General features: G+C 47.0%; 1 protein-coding gene across 5 annotated transcripts in view; it reads right to left on the bottom strand.

The window, feature by feature from the left end:
- Positions 1–6,066: 6,066 nt before the first annotated feature.
- Positions 6,067–18,560, bottom strand: part of LOC135400540 (solute carrier organic anion transporter family member 74D-like) — an 80,724-nt gene continuing 68,230 nt past the window's right edge. For all 5 annotated transcript variants that reach the window (XM_064632372.1, XM_064632373.1, XM_064632371.1 and 2 more), the window contains 7 exons: positions 17,509–17,826; positions 15,682–15,846; positions 13,377–13,566; positions 11,393–11,537; positions 10,185–10,345; positions 9,627–9,691; positions 6,067–8,818 (listed from right to left, as the gene is read on the bottom strand). In XM_064632372.1, the coding sequence (XP_064488442.1) occupies positions 8,544–8,818; positions 9,627–9,691; positions 10,185–10,345; positions 11,393–11,537; positions 13,377–13,566; positions 15,682–15,846; positions 17,509–17,826 (1,319 nt within the window). In that variant the 3' untranslated portion in view covers positions 6,067–8,543. The remainder of the gene's footprint in view (positions 8,819–9,626; positions 9,692–10,184; positions 10,346–11,392; positions 11,538–13,376; positions 13,567–15,681; positions 15,847–17,508; positions 17,827–18,560) is intronic.

The following is an 18,560-nucleotide window of genomic DNA, read 5'->3' as shown; positions in this document are numbered from 1 at the left end:
AAGAGGTGACAACAGCTGCAGCGTACAAGCCAGAGCCAGCGCTTCGGACGGAAGACCACGATGGTATAAAGGGTGTGACACACGAGACGGGTGTGACACACGGACTGACACACGAGAGTGCTACTTCTGTAAGAAGGTTTGTCACCTCAAGAAAAACTGTCCTGCTCGAAGAGGGCAAAAAAGGTCTTGTCACCGGGCAAGAACGGCTGTGTGCCTCAGATTGTGCATTTCTTCTAGGTGGGGTTCTTCGACCGACCATTGGTATCGGTATTGGTATGACCGATCTGGCACTACGAGTCATATGTGCAATGACCGTAACTTCTTCGCGAGATAGTATAGGCAGAATGCTGAAGTTGTTACCGTGATGAATGGGCAATACAGTACATCACTTCTGAAGGAGTCTTTACCGCAGATTTAGTGCTATGGTGTTCAGGAAAGTTCGAGTCACTAATGAACTCTACGCTCCTTCGTTGAAGTGTACCCTTCTTTCGGTAAAATGATGATACAACAACGTAAGAGGATCGCTGCGTTATTGCTTCGGACAAGCACATGGTGACTACTTCGAGAATTCAGAACGATCTCTTCTGGATTGCGATAAGTAATTCTGAAGCGGCTAACGTCACTCAAGTCTCGCACCACAGGAACTGCAGTCATGTATCGCATCATCGTCTAGGGCATCGGAACCCGGAATCAGCAAAAATGTTGTGCACAGACGCAAGGTTTAGCGAGTGGTATCCAGATACTATAGACAAGTACAACCATTTTCTCAGACGCACCAGCTGTATAAAGGGAAAGGTGAAAAAGGCAGTTTCCTAAAGCCAGTTCATCACGAGCTGAACACATAATTGACCTGGTTCACACGGATGTTTGTGGGCCTATGAGAGTTATCAATGATATCTATTTCACCAAATATACGGCCATATATTTGCTGAATTCCAAGGACGAGGTTCCCTTGAAGCTTCAAGATCGAGTACATAACTTCTAAGGAACAAGTTCAGTGAAAACTCGAAGATCCCTCGTGCTGATAAGGGGACAGAATACGCTCGTAGCAAGTCCCTAGTAGACTTGCGAAGGAATTTCAGACGTCCGTTCCGTACGGACCGCAACAAAATGGTGTAGCGGAAAGGACAAACCGTACACTTTGTGAGAGCGCTAGAAGTATGGTGTGCTCTGCAGACTTTCCGAAGACATTCTGGCGAAGCGACTATGACTGCTTGTTATATTCAGAATCGGTTGCCGAGGAAAGCAGTGGACAGGACGCCCTATGAACTGTGGCACAACAAGGAACCCAACCTGGACCATATTAAAATGTTCGGTAGTCACGCTCACATGCACATTCCGAAAGAAGAACGCCATAATGGAATGCTCATGCAATCAGAGGCGTATTACTAGTTGGTTTTAGTGGAAGTCAAAAGGGGAACCGAGTGCTTGTCAAAGGATGCTACAAGGCGGAGGTACCTCGAAGCGTAGTGATATATGAAACTCTTATCATGGAGCATCTTTTTTTTGTTTTTTTTTCTGAAACCCCAGAAATCGCGCTGTCAAAACTGGAAGAACAGCCACAGCAGAAAGGAGCAGAAGAGTCCCGTTCCCACCACGCAACTAGTTCACATACTTCAGGTGATTTCGAAGTGCACATATACTGCCGCCTTCACACACAGAACCGCCGCAGCAGTAGGTCAAGCCGGGGTTCGCCGACCAGCGATGACTAACAAAGGAGTACCACTGGATCGTCTGGCAAACTTGTTACGGGCAGCATCAACCCCTGATCCCATGAGTTGGAGCGGATGCAACAGTCTCCTCTTTTCGAAAAGATTAGGTGAACAGATGCTGCCAAGGAAGAATTTGATTCACTGCATCAGCTGCACACCTAGGATCTTGTGGAGTTCCAGCAGGGGAAGATGTCCGTTTGGATGCAAGTGGATATTCAAGACCAAAAAGAGAGAAGGATGGGGACGTTGTAAGGTACAGAGCCAGGTTAGTCGCATTGTTGTTAGGACATTCTGGAGAGGACCATGACGCCACGTTTGCTCCTGTGGCAGTACTTTTATCTATAGCAGCAACACAGAAACTGAGGGTTCGTCACTATGATGTCAAAACGGCATCAACGAAGATATATCCAGGGTGTTTCTTTTCATCTGTAACAAACTTTCATAAGAAGGGGAGTTGCTTTAGATTGCTTTTGGGGAGTTGCATTGATGTGTCTTATCAATGTTCTGTAGTTTCACCCGTCTGTTCAACGCCTTCCACCTACTCGTCCTCCCCTATTGCACTCGACTTTCAGTACATTGTGCTGCTTGGGGAAGCGCTGATATGTAGTGGGATGCGCAAACCCAAGCAGCACAATGTACTGAAACTCGAGTGCAATAGGGGTGGAAAGATATGTGGAGGGCCTTGAACAGACTTATGAAGCTAGAACATTGATAAGACACACACCGTCCACCCCTATTGCACTCGAATTTCAGTACATTGTGCTGCTTGGGAAGTGTCTGCCAAGAAAAACAAAACAAAGATCGTGAAACATACCGCGATAAGGGTTTGCCTGAATCGCCCATGACGTCCATGGCGTATAAGAAGCAACCAGAAGGGTTAGTCGCAGAGGGGGAAGAACATCTTGTTTGCAAGCTGAAGAAATAATACGGAGTGAAAGAGGCGGCCAGAGCTTGGAATATGAAAGCAAACGACATTCTTCTCAAACGAGGCTTTCGACGTAGCCAGGGAGGTCCCTGTCTATATTCCATGTATGAGTATGAAGGTAGCAATGCTTGTACACTGTGAACACACATGTACGTTGACGATATTGCTAATCTGTCGAGGAAGCGACTCTGTTCTGTTATTACCGAAGTTGGTAAGGAATTTAACTGGCACTTTGAGGTTAATGATCTTGGTTGCGTCAGCTGCTACTTTGAGATTGAAATCGAGAATTCGCTAGACGGTTGTTTCCTTCTTCACCAGAGAAATAAAGTAAATGTAGCGCTGGAGAAGTACAACCTCGCAGACGCTAAAGGAGTGTCCCACCCATGGACCCCGATTAGCTAAAACTCACTGCACTGCCTAGCAACGAACTCTACCGTGAGGCAGTTGGGATACTCTGTCCGGCGTGTCAGCAAGTTGCGTCAGCGTGATTGGAGCGCTGTCAAAAAGCTGATTCGGCACCTGAAATTTACTCGGGAACTGAAGCTGAAATTTTCCTCAGACCCAAGCTCGAAGTTGGTTTACTACATGGGTGCGGACTGCGCGGGAGACTTTACGGATCACAAGTCAACCAGCGGCTACTTCATCCAGCTTTTCCGTGGCCCTGTCATATACAGAAGCCCAGTACGTCTTAGCCAGCACACGCATTAGAGGAAGTTCTGTGGTTGCGACAGCGGTGGACGGATTTGGGACGAACGTGCATGAACCGAGATGTGTCTTCCAGGATATTCATGGTGCTTCAAGATCGCACATAGTGAGGGCATCAACGCAAGGACAAAGCATATCAATGTACGCCATCACCATTCTAGAGACTTGATTGTTCGCATGGTCGTCGATCTGCGCAGTATTTCAAAACCGGAATTTTTTATAACAGCCCCTCGTGCTTGCGATTCTGGGTGGCCCACTGGTGTATAAACATTGAGAGGTATACGCATACGTTGCATAATCCGCCGCAGCCGAAACACGGAAATTTTATGAACGGGGTATGGTGAACTATAAACGGGGCTTTGTACTTCTTCGAGAGAGAGAACTACCTGGAGATTACATTGCGTGATGTGCTTACCTCATTATCAAATTGCCTTCGACCAGCGGCTTGCAAAGTTCACCTCTTGCTGATGGAAGCTCCAAGGTCACGCTGAAGGCGGTGGTACGTTCGGATCTTGCCAGCTGTTGTACTGTCTGAGGTTTCTTTCTGGCTTCCCACAGTTCCTCCTGAACTCGGCCCAGGATGACACACCAACTCTCCTTTCTCCCACTCCTGCTTGCAATCCTCTCTCCAGTAAGACACGTCTGCACAGCGCTTACAGTCACAGCTGCTTCGCGATGCTGATGTAGCGTTACAGGAACAGAAAATCTGGCGGTCTCCCTGCTGGTGCAACGTGGCGTAATGCGATAGCTTTGCTGCTGATTCGCTTACCTGCCAAGGAATTACGCGAATAATTTAAAATTCGAGAAGCGCTTCACTTAGCGCAGACGCCCACGAAACTCGCACCTTCTTGACGTCATTGGAGATCCGCAAACGATCGCACACGGAACATGGCGTTCCAAATGGGTGGCTCACGAATTGTCACTGAAACTGAGGATCCGCTCCCACGCACGACACGGAATTACTTCTAGTTGCTCTCCGTTTCCGTCGTGCGCTTGGCGCGTCCTTGATCCCTACTCTTTTTCGATAGGCCCACAACGAAGCAAGGCGTCGCTCTCGCTGCTCGGGAGTTTCTCTTGCACGTTCTTGCTCTGCCCTGGCATGCTTACTTTTCTGCTCGACCTTCTGTTCTTTATTAAACACAGTACACATAACTGGTGTTACACTCTACCCGTCACTCCTGAACCCACAGCAACGTGTTCTGATAGTGCGCCGCAAGCCGCAGTGGCCCGCCAGTGAGTTCGCAGGCTGCGCCGCGCATAGGCTGCTCCAGTGCGGCACCCGTGACGTGATCTCTCGTTGCTCAGCGCTACCACGGAGTTTTCGCTCACATCGCGCAGAAAGTTCTGTGGGTACCACAATACTGCTGTCGCATTAAACAAAGAAAAAATATCTTCGGGAGAAATATGTTCTCCACAATACGTTCTGCTGACCACCTGTTCTTCGCAGGTATTGTGAGCGTATGGTGTTTTCGGAGGACCCTTGAAAATGTCCCAAGGGTTCCTTATTCTATAGGTGTTTCTACAGGTTTGCTGCGTTACCAGTTAAATTTGTTCACTGCAAAGTCATTTACACAGCAGAGTCGTTCTCGAACAAAAGTGAATAGGCACAAAATAATTCGCAGCGCACTGTTTAGAATCTACTACTGTTCTTGTGCTCTTGCTGGTTGCAGACCACGAGGTAATCGAAGTCGCACAAAGTTAATCATCAGTTAATCAGCTAATCAGGTGCCTAATCAGGTGCCCTGCCTTCCTGCTGCGGCTATTCCAACGTTAGACCACGCATAATCGGAATTAAATCAATACGAGAAAAAGAGCTAGGATCAACCACGTATATGGGGAAATCCACTCATGATGGCCATCGTTCACCATCACATTCACGTCATAGCGTTGATGTGATGTGATGTTCCATGATGGACAATGACGTGATATGGATGTTGAGGTTGATGTCGAATGATGGGGCGCGACGTCCACCTCCAATGATGGGACATGGTGTTGATATTAGCTTGCTGCGGTTCGTGTACATGTCATGAATTTCACTCATGCGAACGTAACCGTCTCAATGCATGAACCATGTTTTGTAGGCCTACGTCCAGCAGCGGGCCAGAAATGGCACTTTACCGCACAAATAGCTTTTGTGCCTGCAATCATGAACGTCACGTACGTACGCTTCAACCCTACGAGGCAAACCGGACAACACATATTCGAGAGATTTAGAACAGCGTGCATGATAATAGGGGACCCCACAGGCAAGCGCTATAATGCAGCATAACCCAGAGCGGCAGGCTCGCGTTCGTCGCTTGCAGCGACACTACGCCTGACAAAGGGAAAAGAAATCACGAAATAAAGAAATCACCTTTTGTAAGTATATTACATCTATACTACGAAAAATAATTCCTATCGTAAAACAAAGTTTTCGGTTGTTGGCAGACGACGCGAACGCCACGCGGCCGCTAGGGGAGCGCGTCAGCTTTGGGGCCACCCAAACCGCGTTATGTTCAGGGGATGCGCAGTGGCGACGACGCTATTTCTTGGGCCACCCAAAGCACTTGGGTCCCCTATACTAAAACTCTCTGGCGTGACAGCAACAGTGGTCTGAGGCGCTGGCAACCAGTTTTCCCGCGTACTACTCTCCTTATAGGCCTCAGAACGAACACCCTAAAGGCCTTTCACAGATGTCTACTAGTAGTCTAAATCAGTTTAATTTATACACAAAGAGCACGCAAATACGAGCTGTTAGCCATTAAAAAAATAACAAAATAATATGGCCACATTTAATAGTCTCACTACAAAAACTACAAAAGCACGTGAACCAGATCACATCTACCAACTGGATCGTGGTATACTGAGAATAAAACAGCAGTCATCTTCGTCATTTTGATTTCTGTGTCCTTCTTACATAATTTTATTAACATCGATACACCATCAATATTTGTATAAATAAAACATGTCAAACATTGTTTCTAATACCAGCATCTCTCAAGTGGCTACTCTACAAGTGCGGTTGCCTTGGGCACGTTCTACAGTAGCTGTGATTCAAGACTGGTTTTGATTTATACTTTATACATTAAGCTCTCTTTTATGCGCGAGGGACACTTTGTTATGTTAACGATTTCAATTTCAACAGGTATAGAACGAATTATCTGTCAGCATATAAGTGTTCCATTCACGAATGGCACAAGATGCAGCGGGCATCTCATTTACGATTAGTAATTTGTTATCACGGGTTGCCAAGTTGTCTGTTACTGCTCTGTTAATGTAGCATTTAGATAAACAGCATCGATATGCATGCCACCTGTGTCCGTTTGAAGATATTTATACAGTACAATCCCGTTAATTCGAATTCTCTTAATTCGAACTTCCGGATAATTCGTGCTTGTGCTGTCATATGTATTTAAATGGGGGAAGACGCAGGGTAATTCAAACGCATGAACGTGCACAACGATTTTTTTTTCGGGCCCCGACTCCAGACTCGCATCGGGTCGGAAGCACCCTGCGCGATGCTGGCGTAGTGATGACAAAAGTCCTTACTCGTGGTGGGCAAAACAAGAAGCCTTGCTGTTAACAACTCAACAACAACAAAAAAAAAGTAAAAAGAAAGGGTCGATGATAAAGGCGTGAATGACAGACGATATTTTCTCGAATTGGGTTAACGTTATTCGCGTTGGGGTTCTTGATTGAGTAAGGCTCAACATCGCAAACAATGTCGATTGAGTTGTAGCTGAAGAAATGAATGCAAGCGCGTATAACAGATTACTTTCTACTCTAAGATGTTCTGATGCTTGCCCGTAAATACCTATTTTGGAATGAATGAGTCTCATACATTACCAGCATCACGTGACAACGAATGCGCGGCAAGGCTTAGCGAGCCATGATGCGTGTCTGATTGCAGCTAGTGTGAACGCATCAAGCAATCATTCAGAACAGCCCCTTTAGTTCGAACTATTCGAACAAATTTTCGGTCCCCTTCGAGTTCGAATTAACGTGATTGCACTGTAGTAGTGGCTTTGGAGAACTCCACCTGACAATAGAATACACTCAGTTATATTACGTCGTCATGCAAGTCAAAATGGCACAATACACAAACATGAATCAACATTGTTATGGCGGAGTGTACGAGGCAATCAGTGTGGCTCATTTTGCCTAATAGATAGATTCCTGTGCTGTGACGTGACAGTATAATGTTAGAAATTGTGGAAATTTCAGTTGATGGCACTGAAACTGCCTAAACACAAGGGAAGAGAAAGGGATTGCCCTACGCATGATCACCACAGGAAAAGCTGAGAGAGCATGAATATTACATACTCATGAAAGTTAAGAGTTCAGTTGAGTACAGTACGGAAGCAATTTAGGAACCTTGAATGGCTTCAACAAGCAGAAAGTTATGTGCTCCCTATTTTTTTCCTCTCCTGATCTATACAGGTGGACAGAATAAATAAATCTCAAACAAAATCTCTTCAACGTGACGCCCACTGTTTTGAGCAGTTTGAGAACTCGATGCCTTCTGTACAAACCACATACCCTTTTGCTAAGCAGAAGCACGCGGAAATTACAGTGATCAGTTCAGTGAGAAACTTCTACCTAGGCAATTGCACAGACAACATTTGACAACCCTACTAACGAATCTATTACAGAGTTCCGATCGCAGTGGAAAGTTTGGATTGACCAGCATAATATGCATTCTGCTTTTCACCACCTAGTCGTGCAGAAAGTAGGTATGTATGTCTTGCTGAATTCATCGAAGCCCAATACACCGGGTAATATTTTACAATGTGGATCATTGACGACAACAGTGAACGTTCCTCTTGCAGTACCGGCTGCAAAAATCTTCTACATTAGAACTATGTTGTAAACCTGCCATATGATTCAGCATACGCATTTTGCGAAATACCAAGCACGAGTCTGTTTTTTCAACAAAAATGCGCAAAAAAAAAAAAGAAAAAGACATCCTCCTGGTTGCCGAATGAAGTACTTGAGTACAGGACTTCAAAAAACAACATACATGTCCAACGTCGACGAAGAGGTATACGCAACCAGATCATTTCCTACTACGAACGTCTTTTACCATGTGAAAGGCACAGTGAAACAGTTCTCAGCGTGGCTGTGTTCACTTTCACGTCGAAAAACGTTCTCGCAATTCTGGCAACATAGCACCACTAATATTTTCAGTCGTATGGCTGTATAATGGCACATAGACGACAGTCTCACACACCAGACTCAGATTCTGGCACGGCACCCGAAGTGACCACCGCAGGAGCGTCTTCTTCCTCGTGGATATGAATGGAACTCGCCTTATACCAGACCACAGCGTCTACGAGGAAGGCGATGAACATGATGACAGCAGTTACGCCATGGAAGACCATGCGGAATTTTGCGGGGTCGTAGACGCGGCACGCGCCAGGTTCTCCACAGTTGTCCTCCCAGAAGAGGCAGGCGGAATCCACAACAGCACCGTAGATGATGGGACAAGGCACGTTGCCTGAAAAAGAAAAAAAAAAAAAGGAAGAACAAAAGAAACGTCAGCCAGGGTGAACTGGTCTAATGCTACAAAAGTATGCAGAGCTCTCTTGGTCATCCAGACCAAATCTGCAAATGCAGAGTGCATTCTATGGTACTGTATTATTAGGGCGCTCAGTTTTTGGGATTAATTTTTTGTAAAAATCGGGGGGTAAATATCGGGTTGAAAATCAGGACCTGCCAAACAGCGTAAAATCGGGTGATATACTGAGAAGTAAAGTACTTTCGGGTGAAAAAAAAAATTCTTTTATGTGTTGAAATTAATTAATTATTCGCTAATGAAGTTAGGAGTGCGAGGCAAGCTGCCACAGCCACACTAATCTAACCTAATATATCACTAAACAAAGTGTATGATGTCATAGGTTAAAGATGGCTTTCCCGTAACACAAATAAATGAATAGAAAAGTTCCGCTAAATCTACCAACGTGCACCTGAAGCAACAAACGGTACAAAAATCCAACACTGAAGTTTTCAACTTATTTAATGACATAACCTCGTCCCCTTTGCACTGTCGGCGAGCCGGCTTCGCTCCGAAAGGCTTCTCACACATGATGCTGCATCTCGGCAGTATAAAATCGTTATGTTTGCTGACTACCAAATTACGGCAAGACACTGAAGGAAGTGCACAGTTCTGTTTCCCTTTATTGTGCTTGTCTGTGTACTGTATTATTAAATACAAATAGGTATCTGACAACACACCTGCCATACCTGAAAATATAAATAATGACTCATCACCGAGTACGAGATAATCCTGCTTCATCCTAACTTACCAAACAAACCAATTGCAAACTGTATGAGACCCAAGGCCAAAGCCTTGTCATTGGATTCCACGCATCTGCAAAATCAAACAAAATGGCACACACTGTCAGTGTTAACTCTTCACAGAGCAAAACATAAAATGCCAAAGAATACCCCCGGAAAGGGTTGACCAAGGAAAAGGTAAGCACTATTCTAGATCACGCTAACCTCACTTCAATCTTTTCCCGATAATTTTCCTCACCACAGTCATTATCCTTGTTTTTGCAGGGAAGCCCCTTACCATTAGAGGTGAGGGCAAGCATGTCACCGCAGGTGTGCTACCCGCAGCGGCAACTCGTGACGGGTGACATGGGTATGCCCGCACTGTCCGCGGACGCCTTGTGGGTGCACTGAATTTCCACTCACAAGTTGCAGAGATGCATGAGTAGCTACGGGTATACTGCACACACCCACGCTCACCTTTACTTATTATTCTTCCTGCTTATGGTTGCGCTTATTTTACAAACTGGACAGGGTGATACACAGTTGAAAAAAAGATGCTGACATGTTCAACAGATCAGCTTTCTTACCGCAATGTTAGCAGCATGGACCCCACTTCCGAAGTCGAATGGATGAGTACAAAAGACGAAAAGATGATTATGTACCAGATGAGGTTGTTACATTCCAGTGAGCAGAAGCCGTTGGTAATCGTCGTGTTTGCGTTCATGCAGTGGCAGTCACTGAAATTTGGCTGAAAAATATAGAATTTCATATCATCATTCTAACCCAACTCGTCCTTTTGGCAAATCATGGACTCAGCAATATTTTTCACGAAACAAAAGTGCCACAGTTACATATAAGTAGAATATGCTCTGTAGAGAACAATTAGAGAAAGTTGGAGAGGTGGGATAGCTTAATGCTACAGTTACGGTAAACTCTCAGTTCAAACCCTGAGGGACCACAGCTTTCCAGATGAATGTCGACACAGTTCCCCTTAAAGTCGGCCCAGGACACGCACTAAACCCCCCCCCTTCCTGCCTCCCACTCCTTCATGCTGTCCTCTCTCCATCTGTCCAAGTCTGTATACCGCTCACAGCCACAGTGGCTGCGCTGCGCTAACACAGAATGAAAATAAAATTGGGGGACCACAGATTTTTGTGTGAACAATCGAAAGTTTAAATTAGCAATATTTTGCCTACCTATGTGCTGCACGACAAAATTATGGTTCCTTATGTATGCATCTGCACATAGGTAGCGCATTTTTCAATGTGTCCTATTTTCGAGATTCAAACATAGTCGTTGTCGAAGACACGTGTTCCGAAAGTTTAGCTCTCGCATCGTGTCTCAAGCGAAGCGTCCGGCTCGGTTTCGGTCGCGCGCTAATAAGCTCCGCCTTCCCGCAAGCACGTGCCGCGCTTCTATACGCATGCGTCACGTCGGGAATGGCCTTCACTTTTTAATGGCCTACGAAATATCGGGCGCATCCTGCGCTCGGGAGCCGCAAGTCCCGAAAACCATGGAGCTTTGAACCGAAATGGGTACGGTCCGAAATACAGGACACGTAACTACATTAGTTTTACGGCGCGTTTGACGGTGCAAACAATTCTGTCCGAAAAAAATTCGAAAGTCCGAACTGTCGGTCGGCGACTGCATTTCCACCGCGAAGCAGCACATTTGAACAACCAAACATTCAGGAAGTTTACATACTCTCTTCAACACCGCAAACTTTTGAATGTGGTTTGTGAAAGCACACTCCCACAGACGTTATGCCGGTTGACAACGTGACGAGGACTCCTACCTGTTCGTCTGGTCCAGATGCTTTTGCGCATCCTGCCAGACACGGGGACAAGTATGTAACACGGTCGTGACACACTGGTGAAAAGAGGCCAGTCTTGCACTCGCAGGAGCTGTTGCAACTTGCAGCCATGTATGTGGCATCTTTGCTAAAAGAAGAGTGATATACACATATGTGAAGCTTTGCTACTTAAACTCGACACGGTTACAATATAAGTGCAGTCCTGCTAATTCGAACCCGCTTAATTCTAACTTGCGGATAATTCGAACTGACGCTCATGTATTGTGTACTTCAATGGGGAAAATGCTCAGTAATTAAAACACATGAAGGCGGATAGCGGCTTTGCCACTTTAAGCCATACAACTTTACACAGTTACACTATAAGTGCAATCCTGTTAATTCGAACCCGCTTAATTCTAACTTCCGGATAATTCGAACTGGCGCTCGTGTATTGTCAAAGTCACGTGTACTTCGATTGGGAAAACGCTCGGTAATTCAAACACATGAAGGTGGATAGCGGCTTATTCGAACGAGAGTGCCGGGCCGCGCCCGACTATGCCCGAGTGAGGCCGCGCGCCGGCTCGCTGCTGGCGTATCAGAGACACGTTTATTATTATTACTATTATTTTTTATGTGTGTGTGAGTGTGAGTGTGTGTGTGAGTGTGTGTGTGTGTGAGAGTGTGTGTGTGTGTGTGAGTGTGTGTGTGAGTGTGTGTGTGTCAATCTTACTTATATGACCGCTACTTATAGGGGTGATATTTGTACCGGAAGAAATAGGAACGAGGTACGAATGTAACGCGTGCGCAAACGTGACTGACAGACCGATGTCGCGAACTCGTGGACGGGAACGCGACTAAGCGTCAATGTTTAAAAGGTATCCAGGCCCTTGCTGTTGACTACACAGCCAACAAAAAGTCGTGGATGACGGCCGATGTTTTCCCTGAGTTGGTTGGATTCAACGTCGCAAACGCTGTTGATGGCGTCGTGCGAGAAGAAAGGAATGCAAATTCGTGTAACGGAATATTTTCGGTCCGGAAGACGTTTTGATGCTTGTCTGTCAATAAATTTTGAAACATGAATCAGCCCCGTTGATTTCCGGCTTCACGCGTGACCGTATACGAACGTGCGGCAAGGCCTATAACGAGCCATGACGCGTCACCGATATGCTGTCAGCGGGTCGGGTCAACGCCACCTACATACAGAAGGCCCGCTTATTGCCTCCTCTCCCTCCTTCTACGCGAACATATAAAGTCGGAATTCGTCTGCTACTGTGAATCGCCGATCTGGGAATTCGCACATGTTTGCAGTTAACTTTGAACCTGTAGACCCGAATCTGTAGACAAAAAGTGCAACACGCTTTCCAGAAAATCAATTTTGAGAAAGATATGGGACCGTTTTGTGCTTTATTTTGAAGTTTTCCAATTTAGAACGCGGGGACGTTCAATCACTACTCGCAGACGACGGCGGTTCGTCTCCATGGCCACGACCGCTGAAAGCTCGTTCGTGATTGGCCACCGCCGTCGAAAACACGATCCTGATTGGCTGACTCTTAGCTGCTACGTCACCTCGACGAGTAAGCAGGATTCTTCTATCTAGGTGGTGTTGATTATGTCCTCATTCAGCACGACTCCTTTTAGCTCAAGCTCCACTTTTCAGCCTCCTTCAGACTCTTCCATCTCCTTCGCATTCGAATTAGCGGGATTGCACTGTACACACTGGATCACCTGCATTCTGCCCTTCAAAGAATAATCTCAACGTGCCACACTTTAAAAAACACTTGTCGGCGGAATCTGCGTAAATTTTCAGATATATTGAGATTTTGAGCAATGCGTTTTTGTAGAACGCGTGTACTAGATTTGCCATGGTTGTACAAATGCATCTGGAAAGCGGAAAGTTCAACTGTACCCCTTCAGGCGTAATAGTGGGTGGCTCAAAACTGGGCTTTGATTTTCTTGCATAAATAAACGTTCTGTGAACTGTGCTTACTTGTGGGCATTGAGTCCAACGTAGTCGCCCAGGGGGCATCCAACCCACATCAGGATAGCCATGCCAATGGAATACGCTAGGGCAGACAGAGCTATCCATTTGGCCACGAAGCGAGCATTGGGCTTGAATTTCCGCATGAATGTCCCGCTGGCAAAGATTCCGACCCCCATAACCAGTATCCCGGCGAAACCTGCAAAAGATGTTCTCCTCGTTGAACTCGTGGTTTAACAACTACAAAGTCATTCGTCATATAATGATTCATTAGTCAAGGTGACGGGCTAACACCATCGCGGACGACTTGCACATGTCCGCCCTATTTTGTTGAGCAGCGCAGGAACCTTGAATCGTCTTCCCCTATACTAGGGCAACGTAGAAAGCTTACCAGTATCATGGGCCCTCAATTACAGGTTGCTATTGAGGTTCCATGCAGGAAACGTACCTGTCTCACGCAGCTTTAAAGGGGCAGTTGAGCGTAAACATTTCTCTTTTCAGGATGAGAGATGTTGTTACAGTAATACAAAAGGAACCGGACTCATCCGTTGCTCCGTTCGTGATTACAACACGATGGAAAGCGCAAACTTACGTTTTTCCTCTTCGCTCTTTCTCTAAAGGCGCGACATGCCAGTGCAGATAGAGTGCCCAATCATCAAGGGAAAGCTATTATGGAGACCTATTGGAGTCTTCACCGCCGTGTCGCGCATCTTGAGAAGGACAGAAGATGGAAAGCGTAAATTTGCGCATTCCTTTACCCTCAAATATCCAACTACGCAACGGACGAATCACATTCTTTCTGTATTCCCCTCAGGGTGCCGGCATCTTTCATTCCGCGAGAAGAAAGTTTTGCATTTTAGTTCCCCTTTTAACGCCCTGCGTTGCCAAGACTATCATACGTGCCAGGAGTACTAACCGGTCAGAGATGCAAAGTTACGCAGTTTGCTAAGCGCACCTTGGGTAGGTACTCACACGTTATTTTGCTCGCAATGTTCTCATTGTAAGGTAGACTACGAATATACTGCAAGAGTGGCACCAGTCACGTCGCAATCATACTTGGATAAGTGATACCTGCTTCCTTTAATTCGTAATGACATTTCTATCCATATCCTGTACGGTACACGGTACGATAATTCGAACCAATGTCACGATACGCGAGACTGAAGCTGCAAGGATTTTAGTATACCGTGGAAGCAGACGGTACGGTTAATGGACCTTTTTCACATACGCGTCGTGTCCTAGCGAATCTCCCGGGAACTATGCTTGGCGCACGCCAAAACAAATCCACGTGGGTAGCACAAAGGACCAAAACGGACCGGAAAGGTCCGGAGTGGGACCGACGAGCTCGCGCCCTTCGTGCGGTCTCCCCACTGGTCCCCAGTTCTGTCAGCCCCATAGTCAGTCATGCGCATAGGGAGTTGTGAAAAAGGTCCATTAACATCGTAGCGCTCCTGCATGGCAAATACCGAACACTGAACCCTTTCGATGTTACGCTGTTGAGGAGTTGTGTTATTTTCCTTGCAACCACGAAAGGGTTACTCGCAGTCACATCGAGCAACATTGAAATGTCCGCATCGCCATCTCTCGTACTTGTCCTAGTCTTTTTCTTCTTCCTCTTTTCGAAGGGTCCCACAACCCGCGTGACATCTCGGATATGCTAGCAATACTAATCAAACGCGGTACGCTATTGCTGGATCCGTACCGGCGATACGCTAGCTGAGCTCCGATAGCATCAGGCATGAGACCATCGCCGTATCAGGTATCGTATCGGAGATGCGAAAACGGTCTGCTACAACTCTCTAATAAAAGAAACGAAAACGTACAGCTACCGTCAGGCATTACCGCGCGAGCACGTGGCCCGCGCAAGTTCCAGCGCTACGGAGAGTTGGCTTCTGGGTTTGAGGCTGGACCCCAGCGCGTGTGAGTCGCCACGCGATGAGAGCTTGGTGATCTAAGAGGCAGCTTTGTAGAGGAGTAAGGAACGTGTAGTCGCTTTCCATGAGGGTCGGTGTAATCCATCTCACACTGGGCGGTCACCTCTCTTACAACCTTACTTTGTTCAGCACTCACGCTGCGTGAGTGCCGAAGTAACTTTGTGGTGAATTCTCACGCTTAGCGGTCAACGCCGCGCCCTCCGACAGCACTCTCGCGCGATCTAGCTAAGTCAGAAGGCGGCTGTACAGCCCGTACAACCTCACCGGACCCACAGCGTGATGCGTCGACCTGTCGCCCCGCGGCGCCTGCTGTCATCGCATTCGCCCCCCGCCAATAAACACGAAATGCGATAGTCGTAAATAACCGAGTCGTAACATACCAACGATCATATTTGCATTCGTTTCCGTCTGCTGGAACTGGCTCTCCAAGTATTTGGGTAGAAACGTGTAGAGACCAGCAATAGGAAGAATGTGGAGAACGCTACTAGCAGTCCGGTAGAGTAGAATATCATTCTTCAGCAGGCGTCGTATCGCGGATGGGAAATCTGAAAAATATATGATACACGCAATTGATTGCGCTGATCACAATTACGCAGCCTCGAGTAACGTAGTTGCAGATGAGGCAATGGAGCACAGAAGGACAAACACAACACTCAAGCCTCACAGTGCCCAGTTGTATAGTAGTTCGATTGAGAGACAGAAATTGATCAAAAGGCACCAGTAGTGGGAGTCGAGCACGGATACCTCAGTAATTCTTGTCGCGTGTATTTAGAGGAACACTTGGCGCTCAGAAGAACTAACATTTTCCCAGCACCCCGCCCCCCTATCCCCAGCCAAACGCCTTAGACACCTTAAAAACTACTTAACAGAACTTTCACTCCCTTACGCACGCACGCACGCACGCCCACGCAGATGAAAATCACGCGCAAATCCCTGGGTGAGTAATAGACCCGAGAGACGTCATCATGACGTTGGTAGACAGACTGAAACCCAAAACTCGGAAAGGGAGGGCTGGGTTCCGCGAATGGGCACTTGCTCGCTGCACTTGCTATTGAAAGAAAAGTAGGACCGAAGGTCGCGTCCCTTTCAGGGACCATCGTAATGCCCTCAAGACCGTGGCTTTCGGTGCGACCTTGGTCGCCCCCTAGCTTCGAGCGTAGTTCAACTCTACCAAACTGGTGGCGCTGTCGAACACTATGACGTCATTTGTTTACAAAAAGGAAGAGGTCTATTCTGCAAAAACTGTGTTTAATCACACACCTGCTGCTGTGTTTTTCCGCTCCGTTTACTTCCACACTTTCACACGTCTGTCTCATACTTGAGAAAACAGACGTACGCGCCACCTCACGAGGCGCCATTACAATCCGAAAGTGGCCAAATCTGGCATCCCTCGCAGTTGAGTGTTGACACAAAAATGCACCAACGAAACGTTTCCCCCTCAATGAAATAATGCTTTGTCCTGCCGCTGAGGTCAAGCACCGTAAAATTTTATCAGCCTGGTTGATTTGCCGCTGTATATACTCTCATGAAAGTTACCTTATCTGAAGGAACCTCCTATTTCATTCCAGAGCAAACGTTAGCGACGAACGCTGCGGTTGTCTTCGTGCATACCATTTCTCGAGCAGGACTGCAATCCCAAGCGAACGAGCACGAGCATTACGGCGTTAAGAGTTCGAAGGAAACCTTAATAGCACATAGAGGTAAAATGCAAGCGGGCCGGTGTATACTTGACGTTAGCAACATGTCCCTGAGCTTGGGGGAAGGACAAAAGACAAAACACAAAAACGAACAGCACAAGACAAGACTTGTGTTGTTCGTTTTTGTGTTTTGTCTTTTGTCCTTCCCCCAAGCTCAGGGACATGTTGCCAACGCCTTAGTAGCACACCTGACCGGCAATCAGACAATCAGGGAGGTGTATCGTTTCGGGTCTCGTCACCGGCACTCAGTGACTTTTCCTCATCTGCCTTCTTTCAGATAATTGCTTGGGCAGCATTCGCACGGCGCCCGAATGTCGAAAGCGGCGTGCGTAGCAGACGACACAATCGTTTCTGTCGTCTGCTACGGAATGTCATGTATCTGAGCCGCAGGAGACTCAAATGTTGTGTTTGTCTAAATTGCTCTGCAATTTACGTAACTTTTGGTAGTTACGCACGTTGCAGTGGCGTATTCGGTATCGTACAGAGAACACTTTGTCTTTTTTACGTCACCTCTTAGGGCTGGCTTCTCGTTGCGCCGTTTTCTCGTCGGCGACAGCGGCGAAGGAAGTGCTGGTGTCTGAGACGGAATGAGGGGCTGCTGGACGGCTTGCGAAGGACGTTTGGTGCACCCACCACCATTGCGGTGGAGCTCGAGCGGAGGCTGCACCCTGTAACTAGAGACGCGGGGCACATACCGCTGGTGAGGCAGGACACGCGGAAAGGCCATCATGGGTACCGCAGTCACTATGAGCGCCGCGCCCACGATGAACACGCCCAGCCACCAAGCACCGATCCAGTGGGGGTTGCCAGGACTCAGGTTCGAGGTCTCTGAAGAAGGTTCATAATTTATTTAGCGTATGAAATGCACTGGCCGGGTGTGTCACAGTGCTGTATGTCAATGTCACACTGTTCGTGTGAACTCTCTACAACCCAGCGAACTTTTGCGGTGGTGTGGAAGTGTCTTAAAGGCGTGTACTCGATGGAAGACAATGCTTAATTCGAAATCTACATGGTTCTTGTTTTCATACAACTCAGGGAAAAGAGGTGCTGACGCCAGGAATCGAACCTGGGTCATCTGATCTCCTGTTTAGGTCGTCTACATGGTTTCCTGGTAGCTGTGGATTATCCAGATCCCCCCTCCACCACCGACACCTAGATACAGAAAGGCTGCTTAAGACGCGTGTCCGCAATTATATATAAAGCTGTTGAAACGTAACTGCAATGATGACCCCCTCCCCTCCCATTTTTTTGCAACACCCCTTGCTTGCGTTGTACTTGCGGCTCTGGCACTACCTGATAGCGCCAGGATAACGATCAGTCACTTGCGCTTGGAGCAGCTTTAAGTGAGCAACGCACGAACAACGACTTTATTTTGATTATTGTGTGATGACTGTGTGTTATCATTGCAGGCGATACCCTGCCCTATTGCTCACGGTAACGTGGAACGAATATTTCATGCAGGAACGCTTCATTCACGAACCTGTCAACCAGGAGACACCATGCACAATGTTTTCGCTGTAAGGTGTCTGGTCACTGCGCGATTCAATTTACAAAGAACGCTT

This window comes from Ornithodoros turicata, chromosome 7 (assembly GCF_037126465.1).
Source record: "Ornithodoros turicata isolate Travis chromosome 7, ASM3712646v1, whole genome shotgun sequence".
Lineage (NCBI taxonomy): Eukaryota > Metazoa > Arthropoda > Arachnida > Ixodida > Argasidae > Ornithodoros > Ornithodoros turicata.
The sequence above is the reverse complement of the archived record's forward strand: the minus strand, read 5'-3'. Positions and strand labels throughout refer to the sequence as shown.